The sequence below is a fragment of the Rhopalosiphum maidis genome, chromosome 1, assembly GCF_003676215.2.
Source record: "Rhopalosiphum maidis isolate BTI-1 chromosome 1, ASM367621v3, whole genome shotgun sequence".
In the NCBI taxonomy this organism is placed as follows: Eukaryota; Metazoa; Arthropoda; class Insecta; order Hemiptera; family Aphididae; genus Rhopalosiphum; species Rhopalosiphum maidis.
Genome location: NC_040877.1, coordinates 78,651,231 through 78,669,411, shown reverse-complemented (window position 1 = coordinate 78,669,411; position 18,181 = coordinate 78,651,231). Strand labels below are relative to the sequence as shown.

General features: G+C 22.0%; 1 protein-coding gene across 1 annotated transcript; it reads left to right on the top strand.

The window, feature by feature from the left end:
* Positions 1-4,409: 4,409 nt before the first annotated feature.
* Positions 4,410-12,928, top strand: LOC113557015 (transferrin-like). The gene is made up of 14 exons (XM_026962286.1): positions 4,410-4,652; positions 4,737-4,848; positions 6,315-6,445; positions 8,124-8,266; positions 8,902-9,046; positions 9,111-9,268; positions 9,335-9,459; positions 9,531-9,930; positions 9,995-10,151; positions 10,907-11,047; positions 11,113-11,235; positions 11,339-11,460; positions 12,385-12,552; positions 12,668-12,928. Exons 1-14 carry the CDS (start codon positions 4,586-4,588, stop codon positions 12,857-12,859), a joined length of 2,184 nt encoding a protein of 727 aa, XP_026818087.1. The 5' UTR covers positions 4,410-4,585; the 3' UTR covers positions 12,860-12,928.
* Positions 12,929-18,181: the final 5,253 nt, after the last annotated feature.

Genomic DNA, 18,181 nt, shown 5'->3' with positions numbered 1-18,181 from the left:
ATTGTAACATAATATAATATTAGCATAATTTTAATTTAATGTTTATTTATTTGTTTATGATTTTAACTTAAGTTGACTAAATTGCCTATACCCTCAAAGTTTACATTTACTTATAACCAACTGTAACTACGTGGATATATAAACTTTTAAAATATAATTCACAGTGTATATCACAATATTGTATTATAACCTAATTCACAGTGTTTTAAAATTATTATTATGAACTAAAAAGTAAATAAAAAAACAATTCTAAAAAAAAAATATAAAAATATTCTAATTTTTGAATTTATATTCTTTATGTTTATAACACAATACGATAAATACACACACGTAACATCATATTATATCAAATTAACAATTAAAAATGCTCAGAAATGTACCTCTATTGCCTATACATTACGCCGCACAATATGAATGTGATAATACAATACGTAGAAACCAAATATTGGGAATCCCATTGTTTTCTCTCATTTTAGACAATGAAAACCTCACACAGATTTTTTCGTTAATATATGTTGATTAGAAAATGATTTTTTTAATATTTGTATGTAAATATTGCATTAATGTTAATGAATTTCAATCAAAATTATTTTAAATTAAACAAATAAATAAAAAAATTATTTCAAGTGAGTATTTTATGTTTAAAATAACTTATAATATCTGCAAAATAATTTATAAAACCAAATTTTGAAATTTAGCTCAAAAATTCTCGCAAATCATGACGCATCTCTTGGTATATATTTCGACATTTTATAGTGACATGGGTAAGCTACGTGAATTTGGCCCACTCATTTTTGTTTTATTTGTAGCTCATAAATGGAAAACTCACAAATTCTCGCAATTAATTTGTAAACTATTGGTGAAGATTTTGAGTCACAACTTCAAAGTGGGTGGGCCAACTTCACAAATGTAAAAAAATTTAAAGAATTTAGATTTCGTGGTGATTTGAATTTACAATTGAATGTCCAGCTATTTAGCAAACACGTTATATTGCCTTTATTTAAGAAGCATATTAATGCGTAGATATGGCGTGGTTATAACGTGAAAAAAATTATACCATATTATTATCAATGTTATCATTCTCATCTTATATTCTTTTCTCTTTTCTTATTATTATCTTAATTTTGTCTCCGAATAAAAATGAATTCTAATTTTTTTTTTTTTTATTATTATACAACATTAATTTTAGAAATTTGTTTGTCACGTAGATCTCTGAACCTTCACATGAGTTTGACTTGATGAAGCCCACTGATCTCAAAATATTTTAAGTAATAATAAAGTAATGAATAAAAATACATATTATTATTATTATTATAATACCTAACTTATATTAATTTTTATTTTCTAAATTATAATTTAATATAAGCTCAATGGTGAATTTTAATTTATATTATAGGGAATAAAACATTTATAATCTTCAAGATAAATATTTTAGTTATTATTTAGTATTCAAATGAAACCCCTCCTTAGATCTTCGCTCTGAACCCGATTCTGGTATTATTGAACACCACTAAGTATATTAACCAACATATTTAAAAAAAAAATTAGATTACATCGTTATACATTACTTTTTGAAAATTATATAGATAATAATATATATATATATATATATATATATATATATATATATATACAGCAATCATATGTTTAATTTTATTTAAAATGGAATAAATTTGTTATCTAACCTTGACATCTATAACGATTTAAATTTTTTGTTGGCTTTTACATAAAAATAATAATAAAGTTGATCTCCCTGAATATGATATAAAAGTAATATTTTTTCCTTTAATAGTAACCATATGACCATATGATCTATCTCTTTTTTAAAGTATTTAACAATTTTAAAGTTATGTCATGTGTAACTATTTTAATTTATTAATATTGTTTAATGACTAAAAACAATAAGTTTAATTAAAATAAAATTTTTAATTACATTATATCACGCAAATGTTAGTAACATCTGATAATATATTTTCATATTCTATGTAAATTATTATTTGAATTTCCAATAAAATACTTATATTCACAACTATCTACATGCTTAATACTAAATAAATTAAATGTATTTTGTTTTATTTAATAAGATAAATATTAATGTAACTAGATTTTCACAAAAAAAAAAAAATTGTAAGAACTATTTACAAATAAATTAACAATCTTTATATTAAACGTTGAATTTGAAGATTTAATAATAATTTTCAAGTAAAATTCAATATTGAAATATTATAACAATATTATAGCAACGATATTCGATCAAAAAATATTATAACTATTACCTTCGAAAATTGTTCTTAATATTATACGGTTTTATAAAAATTATAAAAGTATTGAAAACTTTTATATATTTTTTCAATAAATAATAATTATAGTTATAATTAAAATAAATTTATTTATTTTTAATTTTTAGTAATATGTATGCATGGATGTACTATACTACTATATTATAAAATCATATAATTATTCTAATTTTAATCTCACAAACTGGTTTTAACTTAATGTAGTTTATAATAATATCTCAGAATTTTTATTATACTAAACTAAGTAATTCTTTACTTGCACATGCAATGGTTATTACTTATTATATTATAATATTTTATTTTTTTTATACTTTAAATGAATTGAATATAAAAAATATAAATGATAACAGTCCTTCTATGATAGTATATTATTATATCATACCTATTGCCTACATATCATAATGTTATTGCATTTAAGTTATTTTGCTTCAAAAATGTTTGTTTTTACTTACGTAGGTAATTTAATGTGTTATTTAAGTTATTATTACATTTTACACGATTCTATTATACCAGATTACCAGAAGTATTCACACAAAAAAGTAATAGTAAATAATTAATACTTTGTTCTCTTTATTACCAACATAATATTATAGAAACCCTAATTTTTTTAATTTGTTAAATATTTATACATGTAGTAGAAACGTGTTAACATAATTGCAATTATTTGAATAATTTATATATATATATATATACATAATATAATGACAAGGTCATATTAAAAATCTTTATTACACGAATATAATATTAATAAAATATTTTTACAAAATTGATTTTACTAATAACATAAAATATACTAAAATATACATATACTTCAAATGTGATTAATAAAAAGATTAATTACATAGAAACTCATTTAAAATTTATGTTAATTATAATTTTCAGATCGTAACAATATTAAAACTAGTTATGATTTATTGTTATAGATAACCTTATTTTAAAAAAAATATTATTTTATATAAGTAGGTACCCATTATGAAGTTTCAAAAAAATATGTTCATTTATTATAATTTATAGTATACCTACTTATATATTAAACAATTCAATAAAATAAAATAACCAATAATAAGCAATATATAATTTTTTTTTTTTATATTTCATTGATTTAAAATCAATATAATCTTTTAAAAAAATGTTATGATTTGTTTTATACATTTTTGAGGATACATGATTCTTTAATATGTATGCGTATGCAAAACAAATTATTTTTAAAGTTTGAAACATTACATTTATTAGTAGTATTTCAATAATTATATGAAATAGAACTAAAGTCAAAATTGTAAACTGATGTCTCAGAGATTAGATAATATACAGACATAATTTCTATAGATAGTTATGACATATACAGGTATTTAAAATAAACATGTCTAAAGCAAAATTATTGCATTATTATATATATATATATATATATGAAATTTATATCTAAAAAATATTTTACATTTTTGTATACGTTTGTAAATATTGTGCGTATTTATGACATATAATCAAAATAAAATCTATAACCAATCATAGAATATTTTATAAATATATTTAAAAAATGTATAACAAACCATTTTACTAATGGTGAAGGTAAAACATATTTTTCAGATGTTTTATTAAGTGCATATTTAATATGTTTTGTTTTAAAATCATTTATACTAATCACTTATATAATATTTTCTTAAATAACATAATATGAATATATGACATGACCTATCGCCTACCTGTGAGTTATAAATAATTTAAACAATAAAATAAAACCGAAAAACGCTTTGAATAATAATTACAAAATATCGTAGATAATACACATTAATAATTGATATTCCATGCCTAAACTTGCAAAAATACGCATAATGTTACCATGAATCATGAACAACAGTTCAAATACGTTAGTATAATTATTCGTGTTGTCCAACCCATTTTCCATTATGTAGGTACTATCCCATATTATACAGACAGCAGCTGATATTGCTTACCAAGGCAAACGAGAAACCAAATAAATTCAACCAACTGTATACTGTCCATGCGCAATGTTACACTAAACATATGGATATTATAAATATACTAGTTATGACTTAGTTATACGCCCGGCTTTTATCTAATCTTAATATTTTATTTAGTAGCGTGTTAACCATAAACACAGACACATCGTTTTACCATTGATACATAATATATATTTATATATTATAATGTCAATGGTACGTATATATTTATAAATATTGGCATTAGTAGCTTATTACTAAAATGTGATTAACAGCAGTGAAAACATTTTTAAATATTTAATAGGTGTATTTTTCTTTTCAAATTAAACAATGAATATTGTTTTAAATTTACTGTGGATATTTATTTTTTTAGTTCTTACTAATGCTAATGTGAAATGTAAGTTTTATAAATTTAAAAATATTGGTTTATATTTTCTAGGACAAATAATTATTTAACTTTTCAAAATGTAAATGATTTTAGACAAAATTTGTGTAATTATGAGTAACAGGGGTAATGACAAAACACGAGATCATTGTCCTCCCTTAAGTGTAGATAAATCTAGTCAAGTCGAATGTGTATTCGCAACTGATAAGTAAGTACCATTCAAATTATATAAATCATACAAAATAATATACATTTTAATGAATGACTTTTTGATAGAAACTTAAAGTTATGATTGCTTTTTAATCAATAATTCGTAAAAAAAAATTATAATACATGTATCATTGCAATAACTATTAATTTAAAGGTGAATTTTTATTTCTCATTAACTTAAGTAAGTTTGGTCATTGACATTTTTTATGAAAACTAACATTTAATTTAGGTCAGTATTTACTATTTCAAGTTGCACTGATAAAAATAATTTAATAATTTTTTAAATATACTTTTAAATTTTAAGTCACGCTGAGCTTCTTGCATAAATGACCAATATTTACACATAATATACTTTCTAGTATAAATAATGGGTGAATTATAGAAAAATATCAACCAAATGAATCAATTTAGCAACAAAAATCAATACAAGGCCAATTATCGGGGAAAATTTAAATATCGGCACGCCTAAGCCAAGTAATATTCATATATTTTCTTTTTATTATATACATATACAAATAAATGTTTGCATTTTATCCGTAGTTTGGTGGAAAAAATTGTTTTAAATTGTTTTTTTTTAATTATCAATTATATGTTAGAGTCCAATGATGCCCAACCTTTTTTGTTCGGTGTGCCACTTTGGTAAACAATCATCTTTGAACGGACTACGAAATAAAAAAGTACAATGATCAGTATATCAACATATGAAAAAAAACTGATTTTTAAATTTGTGACGGGCAACACAAAATACCTTCGCGGGCTGCGGGTTGGGCACCACTGTGTTAGATTGTCAGAGGTTGACCATTTCTGACAATTCCAGTTTGTTACAACAAAATGTATAATATAACAAGACTGGACAAATTAACTAATGATTTTAACTCATTAAGTTAAGTTAAATTTAAAGTTAAAATTGAATTTTCTTTAACTTGTAAAAGTTACAAATTAAATAGAAATAAAGTAATTTAACTTGGTAAAAATCTTTTTCTTTAAAATAAAATTTAAAACTATACTTTTTTATAGCTTAACAAATAACAAAATAATATAACATAAGTTCTACTATTTAAAAAAATGTTTATATTAAAATTAATAACTACAAGTACTTTCATAATTTAATACTAGTTATTCAGAAATGTTACAAAACACTTCTACGGAAGAATTCAGTGGGTGCCTATTAGAACACATTTAATATTATAATAATTTATAAATAATATTTGATATTTCCGATTATTACAGAACTAAGTATATTTTAAATTCATGACGTTTATATCAAGAAAATATTAACTTAAGGTAATAATAAAATTAATTATCTCATAAATTACTGCATATCATGGGGAAAAAAATTTTTAGTTAAAAATTATTTCTAAAAAAAAAAAAATTCGTCATCTAATTTTGGTAAAAGTAACTTAACTTTAACTTTTTAATTCGTTATTTCCCGACCTTATAATACAGTAAGTTAATAATTTGTAGATTGCATTGTCTAAGAAAAATTCTTAATGGAGAAGCAGATTTTGGAGTGTTTCAAGCAGAAGAAATATCATATGCAACGCAGTGGAATGACTATTTAAGCATTACGAATGAAATTCGTTTATTTGAAAATGGTACATTATTCATTATTTATATTTATATAATTAATTTGATTTATAAAATATATACGATATTTATATGTTTGACAACTAACACTTAAAATACATATTTAATGACAAAAATGTATGTGGGTAATAAGAATTCCGGTATTATAAGGATAAGTATTCAAAACTTTTAACCATTCGAATAATTAAATAAAATATACTTAGAATACGTAATTGAATAATTTTCTAAAAAAAGTTATTGAAAAAAATTATTTTAATAGGTAATCAAAAAATATTCAAAAAATTAAATCACGTACTTAAATTATGTTTATAAAATAAGATAAACCATCGGTTTAATTCTTATAATACACACAATATTTTAGGACACAATTTGTTTAATATTCCTATTACACGTCGTTATATTACATCATGACAATACGCATCAATAGATTATAAATGTACTAGTTGATTTTTAACTTCAAAGAAATTGAGTGATAAAGGAAAGACATCAAAAAATGTATCAAATATTTTATGAATTATAAAAATATAGTGTTTGTTAATATCGTCATCATGTTAGGTATGCGTTACAACAATGAAATTATTTTATTAATTAGGTGGTATCTAGGTAATTTTCGTTTAATTTTAAATATTAATATACGTTTTGACGAAGTTTCAAATTTTTACAAACAATATTTTTATTTATAAAAAAAACTAAAATTGTTATTTTTTGTTTAAATATGTAATTTTTCTCAAGATTTGGACCTGAAATGTTTATAAAAAATTGTGCATATGTATTTTAAGAATTTTAATATTTATCAAGTATAATTCATAATAAGGAACCTTTACTTTATTAAATGTTTAAAATAACTATTAAAATTAAATTAATAATATCAAGAATTTAACAAATTTTTTTTTTAAATATAATCTATCATAAAAAAAATGATTATCATTTACGTATATTTTGTGTATTATCGATATTTTTAAATTATTATAAGAACTCAAGCTTTTTAATCAAGTATAGACATCTTCAATAACATTTATATCAAAATTATTTTTTAACAACAAAATTGTTTACACATTTTTGTGATATTGGAGAATTTTTTCTTTAGAGTTTTTAGAAAAAGAAAAATCATATTTGTATTTTATATTTTATTAATATATTAAAACAAATATTTACATTCATAGTTAATTTCTTCATTTAGAATTTAAAAAGTAAATTATTAGAATTGTGTCCATGATGACGTATTTATTATTTAATATCTAAAATAATGAGATAATATATAAAATATAAATCAATTTTTTTTATTATTCAAGCTTTATTTGGCAATGAATTTCGACAGTCAAAATATTGTATTAAATATTATTTGGAAAATATAAGCTATATACAAAAATAAAAAAAATATATAGTTTGTATGATTGAAGTAAGATAATATGAGATATAAAATATTTTATATATTGGGTCGTTGGGATAAGAATGTGGTTTTTTGAATGTAGAAGGGATGTGTGAAGCTTAAGGAACAATAAAACATAAAATAAATCACATGTTTTATTATATTCTTAAAATATACTTAAAGTCTAAAAGTTATAATTTTAAATATTAATAATATTCAACATAAAGTATGAACTAAAACGAATGAAAATTATTTATATAATAACATTATACATATTAATTTAATATTTAAATGTAAATTGTATATTCTTTTTTTAGAAAAATTTGATTATAACATGGTAGTGTTAATCAATGAAGATGCTGGCATTAAGAACTTAAACGATTTAAAAGGTAAGCGTTTGTGTCATCCAGGATTTTATAAAGGAGAACCAGGAAATGGTTGGTCTAATTTAATATCACAAGTAAGTTAATTAATAAATTATACCTATAAATAAATATTATATTAAAGTATAATATTATAAATATCATTTTATAAGAATATATGTTAAATCAAATAAAAAATATATATATACAAATAAATAAATATAAGAACTAGTAACTTATATAGTAAATTATACAAATTATATTATTATAATTTTATAATTTCATATTAATAAAAATAAATAAAAATATAAACAGTTTAAAAACTATAGGGTATTTAAAAAATATATATATCATACTATACTAGTATATTAAATCTGAATCACTTTCAGATTTTATACATCAATAGTTAATAACAACTAATATATATGTTATATCAAATCAAAGCTAGTTTTACTTACCATAGCGGCATAGCTTAATAGATCAATAAAGTATTTTTATTATAAGCATTATATAAATACAATATACAAATCATTATTAATAACATTAAGTTTTAATAAGAATACAATATTATAAATAAATTATCTGAAATTACAAAAATTAAAATAAGTTGATTACTTATTTTTAATTTGAAGCTTATAATAACTGTATTTGATTACTTCAAATATCTAAAATTATATATTTCACATTGATATATAATATTTTATTATATATTATACATTAATATTCATTCTAGTATTTTGAACGAATTATTGTTCCACAAAAATGCGATCCACAATTAAGCCTAATAGAAAATCAATTAAAATCACTTTCTCAATTTTTTGACGAGTCTTGCAAACCAGGTCAATGGGATCCAGATCCTGATATGGATATTATACTAAGTAGGTAATCATAAATTTTATTATTCCATATATAATGGGTTTAATTTTAAATGTACGCGAACAGAAGAAAAATATCCAAATCTATGCGCAAATTGTAAGAACCCGTCAAAATGCAACATTAATGATCAATTTTGGGGTAGACAGGGAGCATTACAATGTTTAAGTGATTGTTTTGGAGATATTAGTTGGGCCAGACTATCCGATGTTAGAATACATTTTAAAGTAAGTATATGTGATTTTAATGATTATATGTTGAAAACTACATGCGTGCATTTATTTACACTAAAGGGTGACAGTACAAATGCTTGCAGTAAAATAAGTTTTCTATGTCCTGATGGAACTTTACAATCAATGGAAACTCCTAATCCATGCATTTGGGTATCTCGACCTTGGCCGGCCGTGGTTACAAGAAAGTAAATATAAATACGATGTATGAAACAAACAATCTTTGCATTCATAAAAACAATTATAAAATTATTTCTAGTTCAACATCATTAAATATACAAAGAATGATTAACTACGTAAACACAGCTAAAGAATTAAAAAACGCAACATCATGGCAGTGGGCTTTAAACAATTTACTTCTATACTATTCTGAACCTATTTCATCTAATATCATTAGAAGTCCAAAAGAATACATTTTTTCAGCTCCTGGTTATATAAAAGCTGAAGAAAAAGGACGGTTGTGCAAAGATCGTGGATATTCTATGTGTATTGAAACAATAACAGCCTTAAAAAAATGTCAAGCACTCTCGGATATATCAATAAGTTATGGTATACAGCCAAAATTAAATTGCATACTTTCTCCAAATTGTGGGAAAAAATTAAAAGATGGAGAAGTAGATATGATGGTATTAGATGCTGATAAAATTGCTTTTTTAAGAGGTACAAATATGCAAAATGTTATTAAAACTAAAAATTAATTCTAAAATGAATTATTCAAATTGTAGAAACTATGGTATATCAAAACCAATACTTTATGCAACTTCACTTTATCACCATTTATATAGAAAAATGAGCGCGATTATGTTGACGAAAAATGTAGCCGGAGATCTTCAACAGCTAAAAGGCAAAAAAGCCTGCTTTCCTTCGTATGATGGTTATGGTAAAACAAAAACTCATATAATTCAAACAATATTTTTTTTTTAATTATTTATTTTAAAATATACACAAATGATACATCATTTTTTTAGTCAATTTTTGTGATATCAAAAATATTTTCTATATTTTGGAATATTTATAACTCTATACAATTTTACAAAAAATGTAATTTATTTAATAATTTATATTATTTATATTATAATAAACAAGTAATAAAAATGATTTAAAAATAAAAATAAAGCTAAGCAAATTAATTACGATAGGGATTGTTATATTTTTAATCATGGAGCATGATTATTGTTAAAAATTAGTTTTTTTGTATTCAAATTGTATTAACTTTCACATTAATAAATAATAATATATAGTAGCTTAATACTTAAAGCCAAATTATTGAAAAATAAATTTTATTGCATATTTATCGATATTCGATATTTATAATTTTTAATAAATTATAGATGTCATCAATCTACCGTAGTTTTTTTTTCAACAATACTTGTTCTCATTTAATAAAAATTAAATGCACGTTAATAAAAAAAAAACGTATTATTCAGCATTCGAACATTACACAATAAAATTGCGATTAGTTAAAATTATTCTACTTCTAAACAATATTATCATTTTTTTTTTTTTAATTTAAGTTATAAATACTTCAAACTATATAAAAAGTGTTTTCCATAATCACAAAAATGTATCAACAAATTTAATATAGCTAATTAAATATTAATTTTTTTTTATATGAATAATAACTTTAATTTTTAGTTTGGAATTCATTTTTAATCACACTTAAACTAGAAAATATTGATTTATTTCCGAATAATAATACAATAAAAAACTTTTTCAAAGAAAGTTGTGCAATATTGAGTTCAAATCAAAACGTAATAGCAGAATGTGATTTTGATGGTTAAGTATAAATGTAATACATTAATCTACTAGTAGTAAGTAAAAAAATAACTTTTAATTTTTAGATATCTTACCTGAAGATAGTAATAAAAACGGAATGTGGATTGAAACTCAAACACTTAGATGTATTATTGAAGGAGGTGGAGATGTAGCATTTATCAATACTCTTCATATAAATCAATATTTAGGTAAATATAAAAGATTTTAAATATTTTAATAAGATTATTTGATTATATTTATATTTAAGACATAACTTTACTACTTAAATAATATTATTATACTTATTTTTAGATATTTTAAGATCACCATTAAACTTACCAAACAACTTTGATGTACATAATTTTTCAACTGTTTGCAATCGAAAAAATCGTATTTCAGTTGATTGTCCATTGTCATGGTCTTACTTTGGACATGTAAGTTTGTATAGGTTAAACATTTATAAGCAATTAATAAATATCATAATTATTAACTTAAAAAATATAAAATATTGCCTTTATTAAAATAAAGTAAAAGATTAAAAATATAACTTTATATGTTTACAAGACAATTTTATTATCGTATATTATAGAAACCCATAAGTTTTAAATAACGGAGATTCGCTTCTCTATATAGTTTTAACAAAAGCCATTAATCGCGATTGTACAACTACGAAAACTTAAGTTTTTTTTCGATAATGAAGAATAACTACTAACTAACTTATATTTTTAAAATCTAATTATTTTTTAATTTGCATAAAATAATCTTTCGTTTTAATTTACTTTTTTGGTATTTGATTTTGTTATCTCCCCACTCCCGATAAATTGCCTACGAGCGACCATAGTATAGTACAACTAACTACTGAAAATGGTAAGAAATAAAATATTTAAATCTTTATTATGTAGTTGATACTTGATACTATATAAATCAGGGGTGTCCAACCGTTTATAAAAACTGGTATGTTCGTACTGGTTCTACTACACAATTAATTGATGGTTTTGAAATTTAAATGAAGGCCACATTAATATCTACTGCAGGATATATAATAATGTTAAGCATAGATATTTATTTACATTTAATACTTTAAATAATTTGTAAATATGTAATTTTCTTTATTCATTATGATAATTTATCATTGATAAATATGTATTATATTAATTTCCGAAGTATAATTCTTAGTTATATTAGGTATATAATATAAATTTAAAAATCTTTGTATATACATACTTTTATTATTTGCATACCTTTACCTAGCTAGATTTCAAATTAAAAGATCGAATGCCTTTACCTACATTTTACTTAAATTTAATTAGAATATAATATAGGACACAAACCAAACTTAATATATTTTATATTTATAGATATTAGCAAAACCAAATATATCTTCAATTTCAAAAAATGAAATGACCTCATTATTAATAAACATGGATATGACTTTTGGACGAAGATCCAAGCTAAACAATAATTTATTACCACCAGTTTTCTCTATGTATGGACCATTTGATGATTTTGCTGATCCTATGTTTCCGGTTAAGTAAATAATCTAAATACATAACTATAGAATATCAGTTAATTTTTGATATATATTATACATAACTATTTATCATTTAATCAATAATAAAAATATATTTGTATCACATACAGGCAGATACAGAGAAATTGGAAACCATTAAGCAATTAAAGGAACACCAAACGCCAATAGCACCGCAGTATGAATCTTATATTCATATTTTAAATGATCTTAAACCTACAGTAAGTTCTAGCGTCTTGATAATGCCATTTTCTTTATTACAATTACTTATAATTTTTAAATTATTATTTAAATATTGTATATAAATAGGCACTTTTTATCAAAATACATAAGTACCCTAATTTTTTTTTTAAATTGTGATCCATATATTATAATTATTTAAACTACATACTTATTAATAATAAATTATATACATTGATAAATATATACGAAAATAGAAAATTAAATAAAAATATTAAGTCTTTATCATTCTATGAAAAATTTGTTAGTTTTTTTACAATTACTTCTGAGCTAAGTGAAAATTTACTCTTATAGCTTTGTAAAAATATCGAATGTAGATCCTATAACAATTCAAATCTTGAATATAGAAACTAAACTATCGCCTAATATACTTAAAGATGAACGTTATAAACTTAAGTAATAAATTAAATAATCTTAGATCAATAAATAATATAATAAATCACCATAGTTCAATATACACCTTATGTTTATTTCAATTTGTTTTAATTTAAACAATTTATCTATAATTAAAAAAAATTTAATTATTTAAACTTTTGGACTAAATTTTAATAATACCTATGTAGAATATTCCGTATAATGTGAGTATTTACTATCACGAATAATAATTATACTGTATAAATTATTGGTAAGTTATGTTCAATGTTCTGTAGAATGAAAATGTTTTGCACTATACAATTTAATGGATATTCTGTCAACCTACTTATAGATCACTATAGATAATTTATTTAGGAAATATATATTATTTTTATAATAAACATAAAGATTTATGAGCTGACGCATTTACTAAAAACATAAAAACTAGTAAAACTGTCAAACAATGTAACCTCATTATATAGGTTTAGACAGTAAGCGCATACATTTCAATGACGTTTCATCACAGCTATTTGTTACATATTATTTATCTATACCTACATAAAAATGATGTAAGAATTTGGTAATATTTCATTCTTATTAAACGAGTATACTTAAACCTTGTATAGTATCCTGTTCCATGAGTAAACTGTATAATAACATTGATTTTAGTATTTATAGTATACATACTGACATACTGTATACAAAATGCCTTTATTTTCAAAATTACGCAAATCACATAAAATAAAAAAAATTGTACTTGATACTATCTCTCTCCGTGTCATATCAGGATAAAGTTGATACAAAAAAATGGTAAATATCAACAATTGTAAAACTATATACAAATCAATGGAACATCGTTGGCGGTATGAAAGTATGTATATATTTCAATATTTGTTATTCCATAAAGAAGAAACTCTATATACTTTACAAATTTGTTATAAACATTAATAGAAGCTTGTCAAACACAAATATTTCGATGGTTTTAGACATGCTTAATGATAAAATTGATCTTTTTTATAATTGCCTTTAACTATACGAATATAGGAATTATGAAAATGTTAAGTATCTTATTAAAAGTTGCTTACTTTACACAATAATTTCCCTACCTTTAAAGTGTATTTTATTATTTTAGTTACATCACGTATATTTTGTAGTTTTATGCACTAAATATGTTAATGGAAGCAGAATTTTTCTTAAGTGTTTAATTTTTGGTAATATTAAAAATCTTACAAAAGTAATATTCGTTTAGACGCGACGTTATGATGATTACTAGCGCATTCATTTTAGCAAAAAATCTCTTTTAGTATTTTTAATAATTAAAAAAAAAAACTAAATATTATATTGAAATATTGATATCATTTTGATTGAAAATAAATACCTACACACTTATACATAAAACAAATATCAAAAATAAAATTTTTATTTTAAATATAATTTTATAATTTTATTTTATTTTAAAGTTTGTAAATCATTGTCAAATAAAGCCAACAAACGTGTAAGATAGGCAATTTATAGTTATAAGTTCAATGACACCAAGTCATGACTATATTCTAAGTATTCTAATACCTCCCAAAATAATAGATTTTGGCCAAACAATTTTTAATAGTTCTCACTGCAATAATTTAAAGTTTAATAACAATTTAAAGAAAAAATATTTTGTATTGTGTGCTTTTTTAAATATCTATTAAATTATCTAATGAATTTCTTTTTGGTATCATTTTTAATTTAAAAAATTAATCATAATTTTCTAACATTATGTATGCAAACAAAATAAAATATCGATTAATTATTAAAATTTCATATTGATTATTAATCATTTTTAAATATGAGATTAGTTTTCTTTTTTACAATAGGCTTTAAATGTAGTTGATATTGGTTTACATACGCAAAATTCTAGAACAACAATCATGACTAACCTATTCTAGTTTATTAATTAATAATTACTATTATAACATATCATTTTTGTTTTTGTTTTTTATTTTCATCGAAAAATTATAGTATACAAATGGCTCAAGATGTCATACCAAAACGCAAGGCCCGGGGCAGAGACCCCGCTGGTCGCTGCCTAAAACTGGCACTGTTTATAATATTTACAGGATAATTTTTTTATGAAACAACTTATTATTTTAGACTCTATTAACCTTTTTTAAAGTAATTTTTATATAAACTCTAAATAAAACTTTGTTTTTTTAATATTTTTTTCTTTTATTTTTTCATTTATTATATTTTTAATGTGATTTCAACATATTACATGTTATTACAAGTTTTTTTTATTACAATTAAGAATTTATTTATTAAATATGGTATGAATGATTAGAAGATATGTGATGCATGTATTAATTAATTAAAGAGTGGGGGCGATGGGGAAAGGGATTCTGTTTATTAAGGATGTTCGATCAACTAGAACGGGGCTTAGGATTAATTTTAACTCGTTAAGGAAATCGGTGACATTTTTCAGAGGTTGATTGGATGGTGATGTGTTCGCTGTGGCTTCGGTATAATATGAGTATTTTTCTTTTGAGTTTGAGCTTAGCGCGTCATGCCCACTCCTGCGAGGTGCAGGTGGTACAGCATATGTTTTTACTTTTATGAATGACAACGTACCTATATTTTTAATTTCATATTCTGGGACAGAATATTTTTATACATAAAAATCTAAATTCGGGGAAGAAGTTTTTGAGTTATTTAAAGTTTATCTACTAAGAGTTATAATATAATGTAATTTGATTTTTTATTTATATTTAATAAATAATAATAATAACCTTATGGGGACGTTTTCGCAATACCTATGTCTTTTATAGCTCTGGCGCATAGTTCATTTCAACAGTCGATTACGATCGTTAATAATAATTATTCATTTTAAAGGTTAGATAATTGAAATTACTTTATAAGTAAATATTATAAATTGACAATTGTAAAATATATCTACGAGTATTCCTGTGTATACCTTATTGTATCATTTGTATTTGTGGTACAAGTTTAATTAAAATATGAGATATTTAAAAGGAAAATAATATATTATAGGTATATAGATTAATTACACATGTGTGTACTGTATATAGATATTATATTATATACATTGTGTGTATGTATTTATTTAATTCACGATCATTAAAATGAATAAAGTAATGATAACATCGGTATTAGGTAATTATACTTATGAATTATTATATTGATAATATTGATATTATTGCCAATAATATTATATACGTAAACTACAGAGGGGTCTAAGGACTGAGGTACTATATAAGGAATACCTATTTCAATATTTATATCAATTACCGAATCGCCCAACTATATGATTTATAGGATACGTCAGGAGTAACAGTATCTTTAGCCTATTGTCTAATGACTAATGTTTCGAAAAAAATTCATAAATATATAATAAATTATAAATGTATATTTTTGATCAACTGAACTATTTGAAACGATAAAATAATAATAATAGGTATTTAAAAGATTTTCTAAATAAAATATAATAGTACTAGTATACTGTATTAGCTTGTTATGTAAATAAAAATATAAATTGAATATATTTAAATCTAAAATTGTTACTAAAACCCAATAAATTTCTGGATTGTCAAAAACTACCTAGTATGAGTAATATAAATTATTTGATTTAGACTATTAAGATCATTAACATTGTTATACAATCTTGCATCGTTATGAGCGAAAGTATTAATTATTTATTAATTTTAAATTTTAATCAGAGATCAAATATTTTTTTACAAAATGTATTATTTTTATTTCGTTTATTTTTTAGCCATATTTTATTAATTATTAATTATACTTGATATACACAATTTTTTAGCGACCTACTGTATTTATTTAAAATTATAATAATAATTTATTTAATTTATGAAAAAAAATATATTATTATATTTTATATTTTATTTAAAAAAATAATTTCATATTAAATAATAGATAATATTATTAAATAGTTAAATTTAAAAAATAAAATGGGGGAAGATTTCCGCATCAAATATATTTCGGGGTGGGGAATGTCCATTTATCGATGAAATAAAGAAATCTGAATTGAATCCACTTATTTTTTACTTAGCCATTTCGACCACTAATTATCATTATTAAAATTAAGAATACGGCTCTGCAACTAAACTGGTGCTAAATTTACATTTTTGTCATGACGAGGTATTACCTATTAATTGTTTATTACGTTTGGTAATTCTTCATCATCTATTCATCTGAACGCTTTATACTAATTTACCCTTCTGTAAATAATAATATTATACCAATAACAATTATTACCTATACATAATTACCTATTTACCTATTAAGTCCATAATACTTTAAATGTGTATGTTATATTATTTAAAATATATATATATTTTTTTTTTTAATTAAATAGGTATTATTTAACTTTTTTTAAGCTACCATGAACTTGAATGTCTATTTATAAGTTAGATGAGTAATTTATAAATATATAGTATGAGCATATTGTGTACAAATTGTACAAAACAAGATATAGACGTTATAAGTTGTGAGTTTGTGACTATAGATTTATTCTATAGTTATCACTTATCAGGAGTAACCGCACGTTTGCATGATCATGACTAATAGTTATTAGTTATGCACTTATACCCGTGCGGCCGTGCATACATTATAATTTAAAAGTATGGATGACTATAGACCGTATAGTTAATAAATATTAATTATTATTACCTACGTACTTTTACCTATATACCTGAGGCTGTTTGATTTTGTTCACTAATTGACATATAATGACAAATAATTATATTCATCTATTTATAACTGTACTTATTATATCAACACTGCAATTTTCTAAAGAAAATCTGGTTGTTTAAATAAAAAGTAGGTAAATATATAGAATATCTATTTGAATACATGTGTCTAAATCGGCTAAATTTATTGTTGAATTTAAAAGCAAAAATGTTATGATAATAATAGTACATAATATAACTTAAATTTGATAATAACTCAAATTGTTTGAATCACATTAATATTTATCTGTATCAAGATAGACGCGAAAAAACAATTTTTTTTTAATTTTAGGT